Source organism: Pongo pygmaeus, chromosome 13 (genome assembly GCF_028885625.2).
Source record: "Pongo pygmaeus isolate AG05252 chromosome 13, NHGRI_mPonPyg2-v2.0_pri, whole genome shotgun sequence".
Taxonomy (NCBI): domain Eukaryota; kingdom Metazoa; phylum Chordata; class Mammalia; order Primates; family Hominidae; genus Pongo; species Pongo pygmaeus.
This window is the reverse complement of record NC_072386.2, coordinates 86979636-87007014: the sequence shown is the minus strand read 5'-3', so window position 1 is coordinate 87007014 and position 27379 is coordinate 86979636. Positions and strand designations below refer to the sequence as shown.

The 27379-nt window shown below is 40.2% G+C and overlaps 1 protein-coding gene across 21 annotated transcripts in view; it reads left to right on the top strand.

The window, feature by feature from the left end:
• CDC14B (cell division cycle 14B) overlaps positions 1-27379 on the top strand; it is a 130586-nt gene that overhangs the window by 65564 nt on the left and 37643 nt on the right. For all 21 annotated transcript variants that reach the window (XM_054502912.2, XM_054502914.2, XM_054502910.2 and 18 more), the window contains exons 5-9: positions 5501-5577; positions 15523-15589; positions 18272-18334; positions 22871-22958; positions 23254-23484. In XM_054502912.2, the coding sequence (XP_054358887.1) occupies positions 5501-5577; positions 15523-15589; positions 18272-18334; positions 22871-22958; positions 23254-23484 (526 nt within the window). The remainder of the gene's footprint in view (positions 1-5500; positions 5578-15522; positions 15590-18271; positions 18335-22870; positions 22959-23253; positions 23485-27379) is intronic.

The window sequence follows — 27379 nt, the reverse complement described above, 5'->3', positions numbered from 1 at the left end:
CAGGGCAAACAGCACAAGGCAATTGTCAGTAGTAGCCAGGCCCCAGCTAGTGTGAGGCGAACTGGGCTGAGCAAAGGGACGGCACAGGCCCTCAGTGGGAAGCCGGTGCTGCCTTGGGAGCCGGCCCTGTGGGAGGCAGCTGGCTGCCATGCTCACACTGCATCACAGTTTGACTTCCCTTGCCACCCAAGGGCTTTTGACAGGCGTTTCCACTGCCCGTGGTGCTTGCTGGGTGCTGTTAACTTGGGGAAAAAGTGAAGAGAAATGGCTCTCTGATGGCTTAAGATCCTTGACTGCAGACCCGTTAAGCTTTCTGGAATTTTGGGTCCCATCCTTGTTCCGGTCCTTGTTTAGATAGGATGGGTTCCTGTCTATAAATAAGGCCTGAGGAGCAGGCCCTCTTCCATCAATAATAGGCTAGGCGGTGTGATCTTGGATGAGCAGTTGATGCCAAGGTCTGGAAAGTTGTAGCCTGCCAGTTTTATGAAACTCACAGAGCATTATAAATAGTTGTGGGGTTTTTTTCCTCTGTGGTTAAAATTTAGGAGATTTCATTTTTTAAAAAATCAAGATTTTTTACTTTGTCTTTAAAAAATGTCCCTACCACTCAAACGTGTACTAATTCCCAGGGCCAATTCACTGTTTTTATTAGTAGACTTGGTAGATATGTGTTTGCTACTCTGAACTTCCAGCTTCATTTTGTCGAAATTGAGGATCATTATATATATCATTATATATATACACCATATATATGTATATACTATATACATATATGGTATTATATATATATGTAAAAGTAATTTTAAAAGTTAAAACTATTGAAATGTAAGTTCATCTGAGGTTTTTTTTAACGAGTTTTTTTTCCTTACCAGTTTTGTGCAGGAGCTATGAAAGTGATTTTATTTTATTTACTTTTTTATCCTCTGTGTTCTTTCCTCTGCTCACCTTTTTTATTAAGCAGTTGAATGTGTAAGCCTATCTTCAACTTGCATTGATTTGTGAGCATTCTTTGTTAATCTGGAGAGAGTGATTTTTTTTTAATAATCAAGTTCTTGGTGTAGGAAAGACTGTATCATCTGGCTGACATGAAAATAGTCACAAGAGTCTTTAAGTGCTGGAAACATTGTGACATCTCTCCAGGATTTCCTGGTTACTCAGGCTGCCACATTTGTTGCTGGAATTTCAATATCCTTTGTCGCTCTCAGCTCTAGGGTGCAATGACTTGTGTAACGTTTGGGTTCTAAATTGTACAGAGGCTCTCTAAGTATATAAATAAAGCTTCAGAATCCTGTGCATAAGAGTAGAAATAGGAAGCACATGTCTAATTGGGTTTCTGTGATTTGAGGCCCGGCTTGTCAGCATTGAAACATTGAAAGGAGAAGTAATGCAGCTGGGATCCTGTTGCTTCTGTTGCTTGTTCTTCCATCACTGCTAGTTCAATACCTCCCAGGTTTTGAAACGTATGTCAGTAATCGAGGGTCCAGCGTTCTCACAGGGACCCTGGCATGCAGATGGTGATTTTAGAAAATGGGGGTGGTGGGAAGTCCTGGGAATGGTTGAGGTATTGTTCAGCAAAAGAAGAACTTTGTGCCATGACTTTGAAAACCACACCAGTCTCAAGCATTTTCAACCACAGTATTTGCGTGCGTGTGTGTGTGTGTGATATTTGCTCATTCAGAGAGAGTCTTTATCCTAGAGAAACGAAGTCTTACTGATGCCTCCTAAGCCGCATCTCTGTGCTTATGCCTCATGAATTTGTTTATTCACTTTTAACAAATGGAAACGGCCATTTCCTTAAATTGAGTGTGCTACTGCACACTATTGCTGTCTAGCAAATTACCGCAAAACTTTGTGACTTAAAACAACAGTACATGTTGTCTTAGACCATGTCTATGAGTTAGGCATCTGGGAGTTGCTTAACTTGGATGGGTCTGGTCTGGTTCTGGACGTGTCTGGGCTGCATTCACCTGGAGGGTCCATGTCTAAGGGGGCTCAGTCACATAGCTGGCAGGTTAGTGCCGATTGCTGGCAGGAGGCCTCTCTTCCATACCACGTGGGCTGCTTGAGTATCCTCCCAAAATAACAGCTTGCTGTACCCAGAGCGAGGGTTCTAAGAGAAAGCAAGACAGGAGCTACCTCTTTTATGACCTAGCCTCTGAAATCACACCCTATTACTCCAGTATTCTGTTCGTTACACAGGGGCATCCCGTTCACTGGGGGAGGGGACCACACAAGGGTGGAAATGCCAGCAGATGAGACTCTTTGGGGTTGTCTGGGAAGCTGGCGATCACAGCTGGTCAGCAGCTCTCTTGGTCATCATTTGTTGTTTCCTGTTCTTAACTAGCACTGTGGAATTAGAGTGGGCATTCTATATATATAGCTTCTCATGAAAATATATCAAAAGAATTTGAGAAACGCCAAGTGTCCAGACTGCCAGAAGCACGGCGATAGATCATAAGTTGCATCAATTTAGAGTTTACTAATCTGAGAATTTGTGTTAATGTAGGAGTTATTTATAGGATTCTTCTTTAGTAACAAATTTAGAATGATTTCATTTGGGAAGGCCTTTTGAATCAGCAAGATGAGTAGGTGTAAAAGTAAAAGTTACTTCCTTCATGCCTGGCCAAAAAAGAAAAAAAGGTGAAAGTTATAGATTGGCAAATATATCTTTGATAGTTATGTAAGTGGATTTATTCTGCATCTGTAAACTTCCTTCAGTTTATCTAATTATGCTTTACATTATTTATTTATGTGCCGGCATTCCCCAACTGGATTTTTAAATTACAGTCTTTTAAAATTCATCATCAGGAATTTAGAGTTTTTTTCCCCCATAGGAAAAAATGTTACATTGTTCTTGTGGTTCTTTGAATCAAACTAGTGTTCCAAGGCTAAACCACAGTCCTTAATGTATTAGAGACTATTTTTGCTTTGAAAGTTAGGAGAAAGTAGTACCATTGCAATTTTACTAATTAAAGAACCCAAAGAATTGTAATCACAAGCAGGAAAAATTATCTTAAATTAGTGCTTAAGGAAAAATTTGTATAATTTGAGAGAAGGCCTTAGAAATTTAGAGAAATTCCTAAACGGGTCTCTAGATTTCATTTTAGTACACAAATGAATCAGACCCTATTCTTATTTTTATTGGCTTCAAGGTGTTTTTTTATTTGGTTTTGCTTTTTGGTTTTAGGATTTTGTTTTGTTTTTTTGTTTTTGTTTTTTGAGACTGACTCTTGGTCTGTCGCTCATGCTGGAGTGCAGTGGCGTGATCTCAGCTCACTGCAACCTCCGCCTCCTGGGTTCAAGCGATTCTCCTGCCTCAGCCTCCTGAGTAGCTGGGGTTACAGGAGCCTGCCACCGTGCCCGGGTAATTTTTTGTATTTTTAGTAGAGACGGGGTTTCACTGTGTTAGCCAGGACGGTCTCCATCTCCTGACCTCGTGATCTGCCCGCGATGGCCTCCCAAAGTCCTGGGATTACAGGCGTGAGCCACCGCACCCTCCCGGTTTTAGGTTTTGTTTTGTTTTTTTTTTTTTTTAATCTGCTAGGAAGTCTTAAAATAGAATGGAGAAAATGAAAGACTTTACTGATGTTATCTGGTAAGTGTTAGAAGAGGCATACATGCATTGGAGACTGGAAGGGAATAAGGGAATTTGGAAAAAACAGGCTGATTTTTTAAATGTTTTAATTTTCATGACTTATAGGTTGATGCTTAGAAGATCTGTGTGTAGGCCGGACATGGTGGCTCATCTCTGTAATCCCAGCACTTTGGGAGGCCATGGCGGGCGGATCACCTGAAGTCAGGAGTTTGAGACCAGCCTGGCAAACATGGTGAAACCCCATCTCTATTAAAAATACAAAAAACTAGCCAGGCGTGGTGGTACACGCCTATAGTTCCAGCTACTCGGGAGGTTGAGGCAGGAGAATTGCTTTAACCTGGGAGGCAGAGGTTACAGTGAACTGAGATCACACCATTGCACTCCAGCCTAGGCGACAAGAGTGAAACTCCATCTCAAAAAAAAAAAAAAGAAAGAAACAGAAACAGGCCAGTCATTGGGAAAATTTTCCGTTTATGAGTCTTGAGTCAGAAAATTGGTGAAATGCCCTTTGGAAGCTGAGTCAGTGCTTATGACTAGTTTTAGGATATGTCTGTTTCTGAATTTCTAAGATCCTTGCTGGATCTTTGAGCTTTGAAAAATTTCTCTTAGTCCAGTGATATTTTCACATTGATATCAACTTTTATTAAACACTTAAAATTTTCCTAACTATTGTAAGTAGATTTGGGTTCAGCTAAGTACATCAGTGAATCGAATTGGTGTGTAATGAAACCATAAGACATGGGTCCCAACTTCAGAATGCTTCACATTTGGTTGTGGAAACAGGTTATATGTATCATATTAAGTAATGGAGATAAAAAGTTTGCAATTAACTTTTTTTAGTGATTTCTTTTTTTTATTAGTGAAATTTAAAATCTATTTCCCCAAAGTAATCTTTGGAGTTCAACCTAATTTTAGTGATAGTATATGTGCCAGATTTAATGCTGTGTCTCCTCCCCACCGCTCCCGCATCCCCAACCCCAACCTTCCGTACATTAGTTGAAAGGGCCCTGCAGGAAGGTTCTGAAGTCCCAGGCAAATGTAATAGGGGGTAAGGCAGAGGACTTACTTAGAGAGATGGTGGTGAAAGTCTCAAACTCCAGATTTCTAGAACAAACAGGTTACTTGTAAGAAGCGGACAGAGATACTTAGACCAGTAAAATACTTCTATAACACTAGAAGTGAGAAGACATGAGAACGTTATCTAGAAACTATCAAGAGGAAATGACTGCAGACCAAAAATCCTACGCACAGTAGTCAAATAAAAAATGTCAAGGGGAAAAAAAATGTTTGGAAAGGCAAGGAATACCAACTATAGACCTCAAATGCTGAAGAATATACTTAAGGTATTCTCCCAGATTAAAGTCAAAGCATAGCATAGTTCTAAGGACAAAAGAAGTCAATGAGCGTCGAAAACAAGTGCAGTTTGATAATCAACTTGTTCAGTATTGCAAGCCCTCACACCTACATGGACAGAGTTAATCACAGTCTGTGTTCTGCCTTTGTGTCTCTTTCCACCTCACCCCAGTCTAACCCCATCCCCATCTCCTACAGCTGCTTAGCTGTCATTTCAGTGGACTTGCAGGAAGGAGGGGAGGTAAAAGCATGGGATCAGTCTAACGTCTTGATTTGGAAAATCTGTTTTTAAAATACTGTGCTTCTTACCACAAAAGGTTGCTGTGAAGAGTTGTTGGTCAGGGCTTATACTGCAAACAACAGAAACCAGCAATGGAGGATTTAAACAGAAAAGAAATCTATGGACAGGATTCTGGGTGATTCCTAGGCTCCTGGGGAAGGCTGGAGAACCCTGCTCAGTTGGTTGGAAATTGGACAAAATTTACTTCGCAGTGACAGCACTGTATCTTCACTTAGAAATAAATTGCCTTTTTCTTCTTTTTTCAAACATAGGTTATATATTTGGGGAGAACCCCAGAAGAAGCATATAGAATATTAATCTTTGGAGAGACATCCTATATTCCTTTCAGGTAAATATAAGAATGATGTGGTAGATTCAGGTAATCAGATCCTTGCCAGAAATATCTTGATAGTTGTTTCTGAAAAAAGAAGATCTGGTAAATAGTCGTTTTAGGGTGAGCGCAAATAACACCACAGATCTGGGTTTTTCCACAGTGACACTGTTGACCTTTTGTCATGGAGGCTATCTTGTGCATTGTAGCATGTTTAGTGGCCTCCATGGCTTCTGCCCACTAGATGCTGGTAAAATCCCCACACTCACTCTAATTGTCAAAACTCAGAATGTCTTCAGACATTGCCATATATCCCTGTAAGTGGCCTTGGGGGATGGAGAGCAAAATCTCCCTATGTTGAGAACCACTGCCATTGATGAAAACTAAGCTTTGGCTGGGCGCAGTGGCTCATGCCTGTAATCCCAGCATATTGGAATGCCAAGGTGGAATGACTGCGTGAGCCCAGGAGTTCCAGACCAGCCTCGGCAACAAAGACAGACCCCATCTCTACAAAAAAATTAAAAAAAAAAATTAGCCTGGCATGGTTGCGCATGCCTGTAGTCCCAGCTACTTGGGAGACTGAGGCTGGAGGATTGTTTGAGCCTAGGAGTTCGAGGGTGCAGTGAGTGAGCTATGGTCACACCGCAGCACTCAAGCCTGGGCAATAGAGAGATAATGTGTCTCAAAAAAAAAAAAAAAAAAAGCAAACCCCAAAACCTAGGCTTTGTAATCAGGTGAGAATCCTGGGTTATGGTACTCAAAACTGCCACTGAGGAGTGTGGTTCCTGAGAAGTTAAGAAATGTTCCCAATAATCAGTAGTTACTTTCTGAGACCAAAATGAACCCCTTTTTTCTGGGGACACAGTCAGTAGAGACAGTTGATAAGGTTGCTAATGCAGTACCACTTCCAGAAAAACCAGTCAAGTCACTGTGTTCCAGAGGTGGTAGTTAGTGATGTCTACAGGAATGGATGACATCTTCATCTCAAACTTAGCATGCAATTGCGTTGAAGATATTTCAAGAAGACTGGTGCTTAAATCAAATTAAGTTCTAAAAATTTTTCTGCTTGTTTATCCAAATACTTGACTTAGCTCTATAATTTAAATACTTGTATGGTACTTAATGGGTAATAAATGTATGAAATAATTTTACTCATTGAAGACTTTGATATTTTTAAAAACTGCTTGTTCTTACATTCACAAAGTAGTTCACTGCTTATACAGTGAACTAATAACTATTGCTTATTAGTTCATTGTTCAAACTAATCAGTTCATTAGTTTATCGTGTTAGGATTGTTACATAAACCACAAATGCCTGATTTTGAATGTATGGCCCTGACTTTAAAAAAGGGAGTTTGTGAATCTGACTTTATTGTAGATGAGCCTTGGGATGGGTATTTCTGATTATTGGCAGAATCTCCCTTTCAAATAACTTTATAGGCCTGCCTGTGGACTTACTCCATGAAATAACAATTTGTCAGGGCAGTCTGAAGACTTCAGTAATACGCTGCATGAAAAATTGTGAAAATCGATGATTGAGCAAATTAGAATTGGCTTGAACCCAGTATCATCCCTTTCTACTAGCTCATGGCTCATCTTAAGTATTCTTTTATTTGAGCTGGGTAGGAAGGGAAGAGGGGGAGATAAAGATCATTTTCTAAGCTGGAAAATTCTTCTCAACCTATAACATAATAGCAACCACATTCTTCCTTTAAAAGAAATGCTTGTATTTTTGGTCTTGAGTCACAGGCACCTTGGTCATCTCTTGATGTAGTGACATTTGTTCTATATAACTCTTCTTTATAATGGTAATCTTTTGTGATGCCACTCTTACATTTACAGCACAAGGTCCTGAAATAGGAACATGCTCACACATTTCGCACCGTGCAATGAAGGATCCATGGAACACTGTTGATGTGAAAAAAGACGTTTTGAGTTAATTTAAATACAGGTGCCAAAAACAGAATAAGCATTGCTTACTGCCTTGCTATGTTTCAAATTATTGAAGTTTGGCACTGAGAAATTATATTAGTTCCTTTTGGTCCCAGGAGCATCAGTCAGTAATTCTCCAAAAGACAAGACTTAGCTAGAAACCATTCAGCTTTGTGGAATTTGAATCTCTTCTATCGTAGCTACTAGGTATTTGATTTATCTAAACAGTGTTTCTTTCTTTCTTTTTTTTTTGAGATGGAGTCTTGCTCTGTCGCTAGGCTGGAGTGCAGTGGTGCAATCTGGGCTCACTGCAACTTCTGCCTCCCAGGTTCAAGCGATTCTTCTGCCTCAGCCTCCTGAGTAGCTGGGACTACAGGCGTATGCCACCATGCCCGGCTAATTTTTGTTTTTTAGTAGAGAATGGGGTTTCACCATGTTGACCAGGATGGTCTTGATCTCTTGACCTCATGATCAAGTCCCAGCCTCCCAAAGTGCTGGGATTTCATAAAGTGTGGCCTGTGAACTGGTGCCGATCTTTGACATTTTGTTACCAGCCTGTGATGAGATAAATACAGAAGTTGAGAGTAAGATTTTAGAAACATTTATAGTTATCGAATAGAGCAATTTTATGTCTGTAGAATCAAATAGTAGAAGAAATTTGGGCTTGTATTTTGTTTTTTTTCCCCTTTCATTTTTCTAGTAATTTATTTTATTCACAAAAATAAGATTATTACATTACTGGATATGTAATAGTACAGTACTATTGCATTTCATATTTTACAAAAGTGTCAACCTGTGATAGACTTAAAGTTTTTAAATTTAGTGCTTCTTCACATAGTGTTCTATAGAACTTATCAATTAGAAAGTAGTCCAATCAGAATTAATAAAGCCTGATATTTTGATAGAAATGACATTATATTCTTTGTATCTTGCCACTTTAGGTACATAGAATGAATATGACCAAGAAAGTATTGCTAACAAGACGTTGTGCAAGAATGGCATTCATTTATAGTAAATAAGTTCTTTTATGTTCCGTAGCAATGTTTTATTTAATTAGATTTAATTCAACTTAGATAGAATTCTCTCTCTTCTTTTTTTTTTTTAGACAGATTCTTGCTCTGTCGCCCAGGCTGGAGTTCAGTGGCGCAATCTTGGCTCACTGCAACGTCTGCCTCCCAGGTTCAGGGAATTCTCATATCTCAGCCTCTAGAGCAGGCGCCACCACGCCCGGCTAATTTTTGTGTTTTTAGTAGAGACGGGGTTTCACTAAGTTGGCCAGGCTGGTCTCAACCCCCTGGCCTGAAGTGATCCGCCTACCTTGGCCTCCCAAAGTGCTGGGATTACAGGGGTGAGCCACTGTGCCCAGCCTTCTTTAACCACTGAGTTTTAAAGTGTGTGTGTATGTATGTGTGTGTGTATGTGTGTATATGATTTCTTATTGAGTTATATTAAATATTTCTCTGTGTCTGGTCTGCATAATTAAATAGTATAAAATATAATATTTTTTAAATATAGGATCATTGTTATGAACAGTGTGTATTTCTGTTCTCTGGTATTATCTGTTATAGTACTCTTTGCTTCTTAGTTGTTTTTGTGTGTGTGGGGCTTGCCTCTGCTTCCTATTTTCTTGAGAGGTAGTATTGTATATTTGTTAATAGCTTGACTTGACATCAGACAGATGGGAGTTTTGCTGTCAGCTCTGCTACTGATATCTCTGTGGTCCTTTACAGATTTGAGCCTTGGTCTCCTAGTCTTTAAACAGAACAATAGGCCGGGCGCTGTGGCTCACGCCTGTAATCCTAGCACTTTGGGAGGCTGAGGTGGGCGGATCACGAGGTCAGGAGATCGAGACCATCCTGGCTAACACGGTGAAACCCCATCTCTACTAAAAATACAAAAAATTAGCCAGGCGTGGTGGCGGGCACCTGTAGTCCCAGCTACTCAGGAGGCTGAGTCAGGAGGATGCTGTGAACCCGGGAGGTGGAGCTTGCATTGAGCTGAGATGGCGCCACTGCACTCCAGCCTGGGCGACAGAGCGAGACTCCATCTCAAAAAAAAAAAAAAAAAACAGAAACAGTAATAAAATCTCCCTCAAGGGGTTGTGAGGATGAAGTGACATCCTGCATATAAAACACTTGGTATAGGTTGGGCATGGTGGCTCATGCCTATAATTCCAGCACTTCGGAAGGCTGAGGTGGGAGGATAGCTTGAGGCCAAGAGTTGGAAGATCAGCCTGGCAGCATAGCAAGACTGTTTCTCTTTGGGGGGAAAAAAAATTAGCTGGGCAAGGTGGCATGTGTCTGTAGTCCTAGCTACTTGGGAGACTAAGGCAGGAGGATCCCTCAAGCCTAGGAGGCTTCAGTGAGCTTTGATTATGCCACTGCAGTCAGCCTGCACAACAGAACAAGACCGTATCTTTTTTTTTTTTTTTTTTTTAAGACAGACTCTCGCTCTGTCACCCAGGCTGGAGTGCATTGGTGTGATCTCGGCTCACTGCAGCCTCCGCCTACTGGGTTCAAGCAATTCTCCTGCCTCAGCCTCCTGAGTAGCTGGGATTACAGGTGCCCGCCACTACGCCTGGCTAATTTTTTGTATTTTTAGTAGAGATGGGGTTTTGCCATGTTGGCCAGGCTGGTCTTGAACTCCCGACCTCAGGTGATCCACCAGCCTCGGCTTCCCAGAGTGCTGGAATTACAGGCATGAGCCACTGTGCCTGGCCAAGACCGTGTCTCTTAAAAAAAAACCAAACACTTGATATAGTACCTGGCCTTTAACTAATATTTGTTAAATATTCCAACCCTCCCCCTTTTAAGTTGACTGTCATTTACCTACTTTTTTTTGAGTCGGAGTCTTGCTCTGTCACCCAGGCTGGAGTGCAGTGGCACGATCTTGGCTCACTGCAAGCTCCACCTCCTGGGTTCACACCATTCTCCTGCCTCAGCCTCCCAAGTAGCTGGGACTACAGGCGCCTGCCACCAGGCCCAGCTATTTTTTTGTATTTTTAGTAGAGACAGGGTTTCAGCGTGTTAGCCAGGATGGTCTCGATCTCCTGACCTCATGATCCTCCCGCCTCAGCTTCCCAAAGTGTTGGGATTACAGGCATGAGCCACCGAGCCCAGCCATTTACCTACATTTTTAAAAATCACTGTCTTGTCCGGGCATGGTGGCTCACACCTGTAATCCTGGCACTTTGGGAGGCTGAGGCAAATGGATCACCTGAGGTCAGGGGTTCAAGACGAGCCTGGCCAATGTGGTGAAACCTTGTCTCTACTAAAAATACAAAAATTAGCAGGGCATGGTGGTGCACACCTGTAATCCCAGCTACTCGGGAGGCTGAGGCACGAGAATCACTTCAACCTGGGAGGTGGAGATTGCAGTGAGCTGAGATCGTGTCATTGCACTCCAGCCTGGGCAACAAGAGCGAAACTCCGTCCCCACCCCACTCCCCGCAAAAAAAAAAAAAAAAAATTCTCTGTCTCCTAGAAGATTTCCCTCCCACCCCTTTCCAGTCAGTCATCACCCCCAGCTAATCATTGCTCTGACTTCTACCACTATCAGTTTTGCTTGCCTTTGAACTTGATATTACTGGTATGCATTTTGGGGAGCTGTCAACTGGATTTCACATATGTAATGTCTATGAGATTTACCTGTGTTGTGGCAGGTATCAGTAGTTCATCCTTTTTTATTGCTTTTGTAGCATTATAGTCTATGAGTATACCACAATTTATTTGCCTGTGGTCCTTTTGATGGATATTTGGGTCATTAGTAGTTTTTGGCCGTGGTGAATACGAGCTGTTACAAAAGCTGCCATTCTTTAAAACTAGTATTTGACATTGTTGTGCAGTTTCTAAGAGTGCCCCTTTATTGATTCTTATGTGTTTTCCAAATTTGTTAAATGATCGTGGTGACAAGGATCCCTCCCCACTGCCCAAGGCTTATAAATTGAGCCTCAGAGTTGCTGTTCTGCCTATTGGAAGAAGGCTGAATGCAAGGTGGGAGGAAGATGTGATGTGGGTGTGTCTAAAATTGGAGGTGCTAATGAAATACACTTGAGTGAGCAAAGATTCTTGTCATATATTCAGATTCTATGATGTATGAGGCAGGACTTCAGCAGGGCCCAGATGAAAGCGTGTGAAATCTTCACAGATTGGAGCGGGGCTGTGCCCCACAGTAGGTTCTCAAAAAAAAAAAAGCATTGAAGAAATTTGTCAAAATGTCACAGAGACTGAATCAACATGTCTATAACTTGATTAGAAAAGAATTATCAGTAGGTTAAGAAGATAAGCCAGGCGCGGTGGCTCACGCCTGTAATCCCAGCACTTTGGAAGGCCAAGGTAGGTGGATCACGAGGTCAGGAGATTGAGACCATCCTGGCTAACACAGTGAAACCCCATCTCTACTGAAAATACAAAAAAATTAGCTGGGCGTGGTGGTGGGCGCCTGTAGTCCCAGTTATTTGGGAGGCTGAGGCAGGAGAATGTTGTGAACCCGGGAGGTGCAGCTTGCAGTGAGCCAAGATCGTGCCACTGCACTCACTCCAGGGGGAGACTCTGTCTAAAAAAAAAAAAAAAGAAAATAATCATACTCCTTCACAGAGGAGACATGTTTAAAATCATTGGGATCCAACTTGAGGGTTTACCCCATTTCCATTGATAATTTTTATTTGATTTAGGCTAAAGTACTTCATTTTCCTGCCTTAGTTTCTCTACCTAAATGGGTTCTTTATTCCGTGAACACCCTATTTCTACAAAACCAGGATTTGTGTTGATTTGTAGGTCGGTGGTTCATGAACTTGAACACAATCACAGACATCTAGAGGTAATTTGTTAAGACACAAATTACCTGGCCCTATCCTGAGAACTTTGATTCAGTAGATGTGGGGTGGCCCTGATAATTTGCATTTCTAACAGGTGGGGTGGTCCTGGTGCTGCTGGCCTGGGGACCACCGCTGCAAGTCCTTTTGTTTTTTTCTTTCTGAATATTGCCAATAAAGTGTTGGTAAAATCGTGGTCTTTTAGGTTAAAGACTTTTTCTAGGATGTGGAAGAGAAGTTTTTCACTACAGAAACTTACAGAACAAAAATGGTGTGTTCCAAGACCTTGTGTTGGCTGAACGCAGTGGCTCACACCTGTAATCCCAGCACTTTGGGAGGCTGAGGCAGGCAGAGTGCTTGAGCTCAGGAGTTCGAGACCAGCCTGGGCAACATGGTGAAACCCCAACTCTACCAAAAAATACGAAAACTTAGCCAGGCCTGGTGGTGTGCACCTGTGGTCCCAGCTACTCCAGAGGCTGAGGTGGGAGGATCGCTTTAGCCCAGGAGGTCAAGGCTGCAGTGAGCCATGATTGCACCACTGCACTCCAGCCTGGGCAACATAGTGAGACCCTGTCTCAAAAAAAGAAAACAAGACCCTGCATTCTGTCCTCATGAAGGTTCGCAGAGCTCAGTAATTCTAAGCAGCTCAGTCAGTAACATTGAAGACGATTTTAGCTAAAAAGGATGCCTTTTCTTGCCCTTATTGCTGTAGTTTTGGCCCTTAAGGTTTGAGCAAGAATTAAAAGTTTAAAATGTGGTTTAGTTTTTATTCTAATATTTGTTGAATATTCATTTTCCCCTTTTAAGTTAATGTATAACTTACAGTTTTTAACAAAAACACTAATCTTTTTTTATTTTATTTAATTTTTTTGAGATGGGAGTCTTGCTCTGTCACCAGGCTGGAGTGCAGTGGCGCGCGATCTTGGCTCACTGCAACCTCTGCCTCCCAGGTTCAAGTGATTCTCCTGCCTCAGCCTCCCAAGTAGCTGGGACTACAGGTGCGTGCCACCATGCCTGGCTAATTTTTATGTTTTTAGTAGAGACAGGGTTTCACCGTGTTGGCCAGGATGGTCTCAATCTCTTGACCCTCATGATTCCACCTGCCTCGGCCTCCTAAAGTGCTGGGATTACAGGTGTGAGCCACCATGCCCGGCCTCAAAACACTAATCTTAAGTGTACAGTAGTAAGGTTTTACATGTATTTATGTAACTATCACACAGTAAGAAATATTACAGTGTGAAGACCCAAATAAGGTGGGGAATTACTGATAGCTCCACCAGCAACCCTGTTTCCCCAGGAGCAAATGAGTACCATTCAGATAGGCACAGTTTTTCTGCATGCCTAGCTTAATCATAATTAAATTAATTTTTATGTTGCCTAATTCCAGAAAATTTCATCTTGTAATGGCTCAAGGTAGCCAAAAAGGAGAAGCAGGGTAGGGGTCAGGGGTGCCTTATTTCTCTGGGTAAAACCTTACTTGATATTAAGAGATTTGTATAGGAAGATTACTGGTATGTATTGATGCAGTGTTTGGCTGGAGTTGTCTGTAAAGTAATATAAGCACTTTCCCAAAACTAGAGTGATCCTGTGGAAGGTAGTTGACTTGTTAGTTCCTGTGGTTTTATTGGTATTATTGTCCTTTAAAAATCAGAAAGAAGGTAGGGCACGGCTGTTTACACCTGTAATCTCAACACTCGGGAGGCCAAAAAGGTGAGAAGACTGCTTGAGGCTAGATGTTTTTGTTTTTTTTTTTTTTTGAGATGAGTCTCACTCTGTCACCCAGGCTGGAGTGCAATGATGCAAGCTCCGCTCACTGCAAGCTCTGTCTCCGGGTTCACGCCATTCTCCTGCCTCAGCCTCCGAGTAGCTGGGACTACAGGTGCCCACCACCACGCCCGGCTCATTTTTTGTATTTTTAGTAGAGACGGGGTTTCACCATGTTAGCCAGGATGATCTCGATCTCCTCACATTGTGATCCACCTGCCTCGGCCTTGCAAAGTGGTGGGATTACAGGCATTAGCCACTGCGCCCAGCCAGTTGTGTGGGTTTTTTGGGTTTTTTGGAAGTTGTTTTTTTGTTTTTTTTTTTTGAGATAGAGTCTCACTCTGTCACCCAGGCTGGAGTGCAGTGGCATGATCTCGGCTCACTGCAACCTCCATCTCTCGAGTTCAAGCAGTTCTCTGCCTTAGCCTCCCGAGTAGCTGGGATTACAGGCACCCGCCACCGTGCCTGGCTAGTTTTTGTATTTTTAGTAGAGACAGGGTTTCATCATCTTGGCCAGGCTGGTCTTGAACTCCTGACCTCGTGATCCACCTGCCTCGGCCTCCCTAAGTGCTGGGATTACAGGCGTGAGCCACCGCACCCGGCAGAGGCCAGGAGTTTAAGACCGGCCTTGGTATCATAATGAGACTCCATCTCTAGCTTAAAAAAAAAAAAAAAGAAAAAAAAAGTTAACTAGATGCGGTGATACATGCCTGTGGTCCTTGCTACTGGGGACGCTGAGGTGGGAGGATCACTTAAACCCAGGAGTTTGAGGCTGCAGTGAGCTATGATTACACCACTGCACCCCAACATGGGCAACAGGGCAAGACATTATCTCTATAAAAAAGTTTTTAAAAAACCCAGAAGTTACCCAGTTAAATGGGTAAAAGTCTTTAGCATAATGATAGGAACAAAATGCTTATGACCTTCTACCTAGTATTTTAAATATGACCTTGATTTCTCAATATTTCTGTCATACTTGGTTGGAGACACACACACACAGACACACACGTATAATTAGACACACATACACACATATATTTATTACAGGATCAAAAAGCAGTCTTTCCCAGTAAGACTTTCATATGGTATTTTCCAGTTTAAAGAAAAAATTCGAATGCTTTGCCCCTTTAGAAGGAGAGATAGGTATTGATTTGTTGAATTCAAGAAGGTAGCTCAGCTATTAAAGCCAAAAATAATCCAGAGAGAACATTTGAAATTTAGGAAGTGGTCATTATTGATCCAGGCCCATAAAACAGTACCTATTGGAATAGGTAGAAACTGCAGTGAAATTTGTAATTGATTTATCTTTTATTTAAAAGTCAAAAGGCAAGATTTTTTTCTTCTTGATAATGGTTCAGAGTATACATTTGATTTTAAATTCTAGTCAGCTTTGTCTTAGGTGAGTGTAATTGCAGAAAATTAACTGATCTATATTTTATTACTCTTGGGTTTCAGAGATGCTGCCTATGGAAGTTGCAATTTCTACATTACACTTCTTGACTGTTTTCATGCAGTAAAGAAGGTAAGTGACATGTAGGATGCACCCAGTGTTGTGTTGAGGAACTAACATGTGGTCCAAGAAGACTAGGCCTTCTTCCCAAGATCTTTTTGTTAGTGTTTCTTCCAAGATGTATATGGTGACAGAGGTGCTCCATTTCCCAACTAATGTCAGAATGAGACCAAACCAGGAAACAGTTTATTCTGAATTTCTGAGTGCTTCTATGTATGAGTTGGGGGAAAAGTCACTTAAGAAACAGGGAAAATAAGAGTTATACAATTAGGTTCTAGATCCAGAATTGGTTTTGAGTATATTATGATCTAAAAGAACAAAAGTAAAGATGACTGGTTTACTGGTAAGTTCTCTTTGATTTGTATATTCTATATACCTGATTCCTGCCAATACCATTACAACAGACGTAAAACAGTCACTGTCAAACACTTCATTTTTGTTTTGTCAGGCGTTCAATTTCTAGTTCAACAGAATTTGAATGCCTCAATTAGTTTGTTATACAGTTTTATGTGAAACTAAGTGGGTCACTGCTGCTTTGTCAAACTATTTCCAAGTGATTCCTTGGGTCATAACCAGGGCTGCTGTGTTGATTACAGGGGACACCCTCCCTATCACGTTCTACGTGAACAGGGTCCCCTGGGGTTACACAGTGCAGCAAGTCCTGGTATTAATGTCAGGACAGCACGAGAAACTAGAATGGTAAATCAGTAGCCCATGGATCAAATAAGCCTTTGACAGCATCTTTCTGTAACTTGTGCTTTTAGAGCCAAAAGGAACCCAGGTTTACTTTCTTGTATAATGAAACATGATGGCTTGCTGGGAATTGTGACAGACATGTCTTAAAACGAGAGAACTAATCAGCATACAAATTCAGAGACTAATTGATATACATTTTTCCCTGTATCAATCAATGAGGTATGGGCACATAGTTTGTTTGGATTTGAGCCCAGTGACTGTGGGATATGGAGCTGATTGGGGTAGTTGCCATGGGCTCTGAGGCGGCTCCATGGGCCCTCAGTGTGAGCAGGTATAGGGCACTGGTGGAAATCAGGAGACCAAAGGGCAACAGGTGTAAATGGTACCTTCTGGTTGCAGTTGCAGCCCCTGCCAGGTGGGCTCATGCAGGCAGGCACACTCACCTTTAAAAAGAGAAAAGTAAAGCTTTGAGGGGTTTGGAAATGATCTATTATAACACCATATGCCAGCTTCTATTGTTATTTTTTGGCTTTTTTTTTTAATTGGGTATTGTACCCGAAGTCAATTAGCTGGTATGATAGGTCAAAGATTTCCCTTTTCGTATTTTGGGTTTTTTTAAATTAAATTTTCATTTGTTCTGCGATGCTCAGCTAATTTTTATATTTTTTGTGGAGATGAGGTCTCACTATGTTGCGTAGGCTGGTGTCAAACTCCTGAGCTCAAGCGATCCACTCACCTTGGCCTCCCAAAGTGCTGGGATTACAGGCGTGCACCACCGCACCCAGCCACTATATTTAGTTTTATTTAAGGGTCACTAGCTTCTGATTTTCAGTGTAAGCATTTTTTATTTGTGACTGATTTTGAATATTGCATATATGAAGAAACATGCATCAATGTAATTATGTTTTCAGTGTGATCCACTTCCAATAAGATCACCTCATGAAATTCAAAGGAAAATAGGAATTCCTTATAAACTACTTTTTTTTATTGTTTCATTCTATTAGGAATAGCTGTAGTCCAAAATCATGAAATATATTACAGTCAAGGAAATAAATTTTGTGATTGACTTAGTCTTGGGATTAGTGTTTAAATAACTATATAAAATGAAGACCTTTTTAGTTGGTATTCTAGCCTTCTTATTTTACATTTGTATTTTGGTAGTTTACTTTTGAAAACTGGGTGTACAAAAGCCCCCTCTTTGAACCAAGAATACCTTGTGGATCAAGAATTCTTGCTTCCCTCCTGTTTGGCTCAGGGATCAGCAGCCAGGAGGATATTTCTCAGAGGCTGCTAGCTCTGTTTGTCCTTGTCTCAGAAAATAGACACTCTGCTTATTTTGGTTATCATACTCTGCCTGCTGTCACACAGAGTGAGGCTATAGGATAGGACAGAAAATTTTTTGTTTTATTCCTATGGAAAGAATAACTTTTTTTTCCTCAAAAGTTTTGATTTAGTGTTGATGTCAGAGCTGTGTTTACTTTAGGGAACATTGATTAAAGACTGTTCGGAAGAATTTGAAAATGAAGATATGGATGAAGTATGAGGGTTTTGTTTGGGATAAATTAGCCCATGGATTCTCTCCTCTTTCTTATCGATGTAGAGACCATTGGGTTGTGCATTATATTGGAATCCTAAACTTCTGAATTTTCAACCAGGGGTGGTGGTGATCTGGTAAGAGAAGAGGATTACTTTCAAGGCATGATTATTTAACAATACATGGATAGGATGATTGGTGAATGAAAATAAAAAAGCACATCTCACAAACAAAACCCAAACAAAATACAACAAACTTATTACATATAGTTATAACTAATTTCCATATAAAAGAAGCACTTAGAAGACACCGCCCACTTCCTTTGAAAGCTGTTCAATGGAAAGTAATCTGATTATGACAATACTTTCTTGGGGGGGGCCCTGATATTTAGTATTCTGAAATTGGGTAGGAAACTGTCTTCTTATTTGCATCCTTGTTCTTAAAAGCTTTCTTTTGGATTTTAGGCAATGCAGTATGGCTTCCTTAATTTCAACTCATTTAACCTTGATGAATATGAACACTATGAAGTAAGTCTTCAAGGATCATGTTTTCAGCTCTTCCTCCCCCCGCCCAGCTTTATTGAGGGGAATAACTGACAAATAAAACTTATATATACTTAAGACGTACAAAGTAATGTTTTGATATATGTATACACCATGAAATGATTACCTAATCAAGCTAATTAACATATTCATCACCTCACATAATTTAGTCTTTTGGTGTGTGTGATGAGAATACCTGAGATGTACTCTAGCAGATTTCAAGCATACAGTACACACATTAGATCTCCAGAATTTACTTATCCTCTGATGGTTTGTACTCTGACCAAAATTTCTCTGCCTGTTTTTAATTTTTCTTTTTTTAAATTGAAAAAAAAAGAGAGAGAGAGACCAAGTCTCGCTCTGTTACCTAGTCTGAAGTGCAGTGGTATACATGGCTCACTGCAGCCTTGAACGTCTGGGCTTAAATTATCCTCTCTCTTCAGCCTCCCAAGTAGCTGGAATCACAGGTACGTACCACCATGCCAGGCTAATTTTTTTATTTTTATTTTTGTAGAGATGGGGTTTCACTTTGTTGCCCAGGCTAGAGTTGAACTCCTGGCCTCAAGCACTTCTCCCACCTTGGCCTCCCAAAGTGCTAGGATTACAGACGTGTGCCACTGTGCACGGCCCTGTTTTTAGCTTTCTTAATCACCCATTTCACTTATAGAAGCAATATTCTTGTTTTGTTTTAGACGTGTATAGAGTGAAAAAAAGTCAAGTCTTCATCTTCTTATCCCTATTTCTCCAGTCCCAGTTCTCAGTGGGAATTTCTGCCTTTGATGCACAATTCCAGAGTGAATGAGTGTGCCCCGTGTGTTCTTTATACTGTTTAGTTTAAATGTATTTTAGTATTGATGGCTGTCGCACAGTGATTGAGATGCTTTTAAAACCCTTAGCATAGAATAAGATGAGATGAATAGTCATTATACACCTAATTATCTCTGGAAAATATCTTTGTTCTTGCCATACCCTTCTGTTTGTCAGGACACTTCTTGTTGCAAGTTACAGAAAGTAAACACAAATAGCTTAAATAAAAAAGGAAAAATTTGCCAGGCGCAGTGGCTCATGCCTGTAATCCTAGCACTTAGGGAGGCCTAGGTGGTCGGATTGCCTGAGCTCAGGAGTTTGAGACCAGCCTGGGCAACATGGTGAAACCCCATCTCTAAAATACAAAAAGTTAGCCAGGCCTGGTGGTGGGCGCCTGTAGTCCCAGCTACTCAGGAGGCTGAGGCAGGAGAATCACTTGAACCTGGGAGGCAGAGGTTGCCGTGAGCCAAGATCACACCACTGCACTCCAGCCTGGGCGACAGAGCAAGATTCTGTCTAAAAAAAAAAGGGAAAAATTTACTGGATTACATAAATTAAAAGTCCAGGAATAGGATTGGCTTCTAGCATGCCCCTTCAGGTGCTCAGACACTTAATCAGAAATTGGACTTAAAGTTAGTTTTATTCTCAGGCCAGCCTTCTCCAGTGGTGATACAGATGGCCACCAGCAACTTTGATCTGCCAGTTTGGCAAAATGATCAGAAAAGTGTAATCTTAGCTCTATCAGAAGGCCCAGGAATGCCTCTCACTGGTGTGACTTACATCATGTGCCCATCTCTGCACCAGCCTGTGTTCTTTGGCAGGGCAGGGCTAAGGAATACTCTGGCCAGCCTTAGTTCTCTGGCCATCCCAGGAGCCTGGGGCACAGGGTCAGCCCCATCAAACCAGCCGGACCAAAAAAAATTTATTTTCTAACAATTTTATTTTATTTTATTTTTCTTTCTTTCTTTTTTAGAGACAGGGTCTCACTCTGCTGCCCAGGCTGGAATGCAGTGGTGCAATCTTGGCTCACTGCATTCTCGACCTCCCGGGTTCAAGTGATCCTCCCACCTCAGCCTCCCAGTAACGGGGACTACAGGCATGCGCCACCACGCCCAGCTAATTTTTAAATTTTTTGGAGAGATGGGATTTCGCCATGTTTCCCAGGCTGGTCACAAACTCGTGCACTCAAGGGATCTACCTGCCTCGGTCTCCCAAAGTGCTGGGATTACAGATGTAAGCCACAGCGCCCAACCACACAAAATTTCTTAAAAAGATAGGACAGGGCCAGGGAGAGATAAACCAGGCAAAACCACAGGTATGTTCTATGTATTTTAACATAGTATATATTTTTTAAAAAGAATAAATAATTTGATTCTACCACTTCATCCTCCAAATAGGGAATGAGTAAGATACTGTGCTAAAGCCCTTTTCAGCCCAGAGTAGTTGTAGCCTCCTGTCTTCTTACCCTGCTGTAGTTACCTTGAGCAGACTTGCTCCCCAGCACTGGGGAGGTGATTCCTCAAACAGCAGCACTTCATGTGGCAGCATCTTGAATCCTCAGAGAATTCTTTTTCACAATGTCCAAAGTAAATATTTCAAACTCTTACGTTTAACTGAACTGTTTTTTCAATTTCAGTTAATAATGACACTCAGTTGTTTCTGTGATATACCAAAGATGTAAGAATACATTGTAGGATTCATTAGGGCCAACCCTGTCTTTACTTCTCTGATAGCAGTCCATTTCTAAAGTACAGCATACCTTTAACTAGCACCTTAAACTTACAGAATATAGCTAAGTTATTAAGACCTTTTTTGTGCTTGTCCTTAAAACATTAAACATTTGAAACAAGTTACTTTGTCTATGTAAGCAAAACTGCTAAAAACACTAGTTGGTATTTGTTCCTTTTGTAGTGATGCCTTTGTGTGCTATTAATGAATAATATAGGCGCTAAGTAACTCCCCTGTTACTACTATAGAGATTGGAGGGTCTGGGCTGGGGGGTAGCAGGGGCACACCACAAACGTCTTCACCTCCATAAAGCTGTGTGGTGACACAGGGAACTGTTTAGGTTCCCACACACCAGTTCAGTTATTATAGTGTATTTAGAAATTTGGGGATAGTGTCATTCATTGATTCTACAATGCCCATTTTTTCCTATTTCACCTTCTCCGAATTCAGGGTGTATCTTAATTAGTGGCATCAGCAATTCAGTGAAATCTAGTTGTTGCCAACAACTGATCACAGGTTTGTTATTTAAAAGTCCAGATTTCTGATTTCACTTTAAAATCAGAATATCTGGCAACAGCTGCCCTCGTTCCTGCTTTGACCTTTCCTTTTCTTTTTTTTTTAAAGAGAGAGGGTCTCACTATGTTGCCCGGGCTGGACTCAAATTCCTGGGCTTAAATGATCCTTCTGCCTCAGCCTCCCAAGTAGCTAGGACTACAGGTGCATGCCATTGCACCCGGCTGTTTAGACCTTTGTATTATGGAACATGGGCTGACTGATTCCCCATGTTGATCATTAAGTCCAGTAAACTGGTTTGGGGTTACCTGCCTGGTCCCTGTAGATATTCAAGAAACTCTGTTATTTCTTACTCATTTTTAGGTACACATAGAAACACCCCAATTTCAAAGCTAATTTATCTGTTGTTTTTAATCACGAGTTCTCTCCTTCTCCACTATCAAGTATCTTCTACTTCCTACTTAAGTCTCTGTTGTCCATTTCATTAAGGCAGAAGTTTCTATTATTGTTAAATTTGGACTGTATCTATGTTATAATAGTAATGGTAACTCAATCCAAAGGACTTAATAATAGGAAGTAACATGTCTTACATATCAGTTTATATTTGTTTTTTTGTAGGGACATACTGTGATCTTGGTATACTTGTAATTTTGAGTTTCCTGGTGGGTTCAGTGAATTTATTATTATTATTTTTTAATTTTTGTTTTTTGAGACAGAGTTTCACTCTTGTTGCCCAGGCTGGAGTGCAATGGCACAATCTCGGCTCACCACAACTTCCACCTCCTGGGTTCAAGCAATTATCCTGCCTCAGCCTCCCGAGTAGCTGGGATTACAGGCATGCGCCACCATGCCTGGCTAATTTTGTAGTTTTTAGTAGAGGCAGGATTTCTCCATGTTGGTCAGACTGATCACGAACAAATGAACTTTTTAAATTGGTTGCCTTATTAAATAGTTAGGAAGATAGTGGAAAGATATATCTCTGTAAGTAGGTAAGTAAGTAAATGTTGGGAAGCCAGAAACCTAAGTAGGTAGTTTTTCCCCGTTTATTCGTGGAGTCAAGATTGCTCATGTTGGAAGCCAGTTAGTCATTCAGGAAAACAGGGAAGTTCCCAGATTCCTTATACTGGAAAAGCTTGCTTGCTTTCTTATTAATTAGCACAACTATAATGAGAATTGATTCAGATAAAATAACCAAATAGTATATTTGTATGGCAGCAGTCAGCTCTGTATTCCAAGGGCTGATACCCTAGCAATGAAACACTGTTAAAAGAAGATGATTAGGAACAGGATATACGTCCATTCCCTGGATATACTGATAGCAGGGCAAATTGAGATTCCTGTCTCATGGCAATTTGTAAACAGCTTTTCCGCTAAAGCAAATGAGTTTGAAGTCCTTCAGAGACTCAGTCTTGAGTAGAGAGGTTGTGGGGAGAATACATTTAAAAACGAATTGTGCTGGTCTTCCCCTTGCAGAAAGCAGAAAATGGAGATTTAAATTGGATAATACCAGACCGATTTATTGCCTTCTGTGGACCTCATTCAAGAGCCAGACTTGAAAGTGGTATGTGAAATTATGGCATCAATCTCATTTTGTTATTGAAAATATCTATCCTATATTTTCTCTTGAAAGAGTTACACCAAGCTTGACCAAGTGTTAATTATTTAAGCATACTTGGTCACTTCAGTACATCATTCTGACTGGATTTTAACTTTCTTTTCATTTTGTTTTTTACAGTTATAATCAAATTGGTATTTAATTCCCAGTCCAGATACTGTTTCCGTTCAGTTACAGGTGAAACTATTAGCTATTGTTTTCTTTATGTGTTTTACAAGATCTGGTGCATTTCTTTATGTAGGCTACCACCAACATTCTCCTGAGACTTATATTCAATATTTTAAGAATCACAATGTTACTACCATTATTCGTCTGAATAAAAGGATGTATGATGCCAAACGCTTTACGGATGCTGGCTTCGATCACCATGATCTTTTCTTTGCGGATGGCAGCACCCCTACTGATGCCATTGTCAAAGAATTCCTGGATATCTGTGAAAATGCTGAGGGTGCCATTGCAGTACATTGTAAAGGTATGTTTCTAGGGGTGGTTAAAGAATAGTATACAGTATGAGTATATGAATATGTAGAAACAGATCATATTCATTTAGTTTATGTGTCAGAACACGAAACTGCCTTTATTTTTAGAGTGCAGTTAAACCTTTGATTTCAGATGAAAAGTATAGTAACTTATTTTCATAAGTAATTCTACAAATACATCACATTGAAATGCATTTATTTATTCATCAAATATTTATTGGGTGCATACTATATAGTTCTAGGATACATCAATGAGTAGCGTAGACTGTAAGAGCCTGTCTTTATGGAAACTATATTCTTAACAAGTTGCTCTGTTTTCAGCAATTATAACAGTGCCTGGCACTTAATAGATATTTTTTGAATAAATGAATGACTATACAATAATACATGGTATGAAGGTAGTAGGATTTATTTAACTCTCTTATTTTGTTAGTTAATTAAGAAACAAGGAATATAGTTTTGTTACAAAAATCGAATATTGGAAAAAAAGCTCAGCAAGCCTTGGGGAAAGGGGGAGACTGATCTCTAGAATTACTGCTGTATTTGTAGTTTTAAATATAATGGCAAAACATCACATTTAAGTTTTTATTGAAAAATTACAAGGCATACAAAGAAACAGGAAAGTATAGCCTATTCAAAGGGAAGAAATAAATCCAGGCCGGGCATGGTGGCTCACACCTATAATCCCAGCACTTTGGGAGGCCACGGCGGGCAGATTGTCTGAGCTCAGGAGTTTGAGACCAGCCTAGCCAAAATAGTGAAACCCTGTCTCTACTAAAAATACAACAAAATTAGCTGGGTGTGGTGACGGATACCTGTAATCCCAGCTACTTTGGAGGCTGAGGCACAAAAATCACTTGAACCCGGAAGGCAGAGGTTGCAATGAGCTGAGATCATGCCACTGCACTCCAGCCTGGCTGATAGAACAGAAAAAAGAAGAAGAAATAAATCCACAGAAGCTGTCCCTGAGAAAGATCAAATTGTGGACTTAGTAGGCAAAAAATTTTAAATAACCATCTTAAAGATACCCAAGAGTTAAAAGAAAATGTGGGAAAAGTCAAGGAAACGATTTATGAACAAAATGCTAATATCAGTTATAAAAAGAACACATAAAAGGGAACCAAAAGGAAATTCTGGAAATGAAATGTACTATAACTGAGATGAAAAATTCACTGGAGGGATTCAAAAGCATATTTGAGCAGGCAGAAGAATCAGTGCGTGTGAAGCTAGAATCATTAAAGAATTAGCAAGTCTGAGGAACAGAAAGAATAAAGAGCATAACATAAATGAACAGAATTTTGGGATCCCTGAGACACACCCAAGTAGACCAAGATACAGATTGTGGGAGTTTCAGAAGGAGAAGAGAAATAAAGGAGCAGACAGATGATTTGGCTGAAAACTCCCCAAATTTGATGTATGCAAGAATATCCAAGAAGCTCAACAAACTCCAAGCAGGATAAACTCAGAGGCCCACATGGACATGCATTATAATCAAGCTATAATGCCACAGACAGTCTTGAAAGCAGCAAGAGAGAAGTGACCTACCACATACAGGGGATACCACTGAGATTGTCAGCAGATCTCTCATCAGAAAAATTGCAGGCCAGAAGGCAGTGGGTTGATATATTCAAAATGCATAAGTGAGGGAAAACCTGTTAATTATACATCTGGCAAAACTCCTTCAAAAATAATGGAAAAATTAAGACTTTGCCCAGGCAATCAATTTGCCTTTCTGATAAAGGCAAATACATGGACCATTATAAAAGCTAGTATTATCGTAATGAGATAATTTGTAAAATATTATTACTGTAACTTGTAAATATTGTAACTTGCAAAAAACAAATAGAAAATCTGAATAGATCCCTAACTAGTAAGGAGATTAAGTAATCCAGAGCCTCCTGACAAAGCAAAACCTTGGACATAATAACATCGCCAGTAAATTCTACCAAACACTTAAAAGGGAGTTTTTAATCACTGGATCTGACCTGCAAGAAACTCTAAAGGGGGAGTCTTTTAGGTTGAAATGAAAGCACACTAGACAGTAACACACAGCCATTTGAGAAGAAGAAATAAAGATTTCTGATAAAGGCAAATACAGGGACCACTATAAAAGCTAGTTTTATTGTAAGTTAAGATGATTTGTATAATATTATTACTGTAACTTGTTATTGTAACTTGCAAATATTATAATATGTAAATTATTATTGTAATTTGTAAAATAATTTGTAGTTTGCAAGTAGTATAATTTTTGTATATTATTATATACAAAAATTGCAAGTAGTATATTATTGTAATTTATAAAATAGAGAGTAGAAAACCAATAGAGAAAAGGAACAAAACCAAGGGTTGGTTCTTTAAGAAGAATAACAAAAATGATAAACCTTTAGCTAGAATGATGAAGTATAAAAGGAAGAAGACTCAAATTACTAAAATTAGAAATGAAAATGGCATTACCACTGATACTACAGAAATAAAACTGATCAGTACTGTAAAAATGATCAGTATTGTAAAAATGATCAGTATTGTAGGACAACAAATTGGATAGTCTACATGAAATGGACAAATTCCTAGAAAAACAAAACACCAGAACTAAATCATAAAGAAATAGAAAATCTGAACAGACCCCTAACTAATAAGGAGATTAAGTAATCCAAAACCTCCTGAGAAAGCAAAACCCTGGCCATGATAGCATCACCAGTAAATTCTACCAAACACTTAAAAGACTAAAACCAGTCCTTCTCAAACTCTTCCAAAAATTTGAGGAAAAAGGAACACTTTCTAACTCAATAAGGTCAGCATTACCCTGATATCAAAAACAAAAAGACACTATAAGATAACTATAGGCCAGTATCCCTTACAAACATCGATGTGAAAACTTTGAACCAAATACTAGCCAATGGAATTCAGCAGCATATTTAAAAGGATTGTGTGCCATGACCAAGTAGGATTTATCCCATGATTACAAGAGTGGTTCAACATATGAAAATCAATCAGTGTGATATACCACATTAAGGACAAAAACCATACGATCATCTCAATGCACAAAAAGTGTCTGACAAAAGTTTTGTGATAAAAACGCTGTACAAACTAGGTATAGAAGGAGATTACCTCAACATAAGAACCGTATGTGAAAAGCCCACAGCTAACATCATACTCAGTGGTGAAAGACTGAAAGCTTTTCCTCTAAGCTCATGAAGAAGACAAGGATGCTTGGTTTTGTGGCTTCTATTTAACATGGTAATGGAAGTTCTAGCCAAAGGAAGTAAGCAAAAAAAAAAAAAAAAAAATCGAAATTGGACAGGAGGAAGTAAAATTATCTTCTTCAGATGATATGACATATGTATTATAGAAAACCCTGGGCCAGGTGCAATGGCTCATGGCTGTAATCCTAGCACTTTGGGAGGCCAAGGTGGGTGGATTGCCTGAGCTCAGAAGTTCAAGACCAGCCTGGGCAACACGATGAAACCTCGCCTCTACTAAAATACCAAAAAAAAAAAAAAAAAAAAAAAAAATTAGCCGGGCATGGCGCATGCTAAGGCAGGAGAATTGCTTGAATCTGGGAGGTGGAGGTTGCAGTGAGCTGAGATCGTGCCACCGCACTCCAGCCTGGGGGACAGAGCAAGACTCTGTCTCCAAAAAAAAAAAAGAGAGCCCTCAAGATTACACACACACACACACACACACACACACACACAGAGCCCCTGCTAGAATTAATAAATGAGTTCAGCAAAGAAGTAGCAGCATATACAATCAACAGGCAAAAATCCCTTGTTTCTAAGCCCTGACAATAAAAATATAAAAAAGAAACTAAGAATACAGTTTCATTTATAATAGCATCAAGAAGAATCAAATATTGGGGAATTAACCAAGGAGATGAAAGATTTGTAT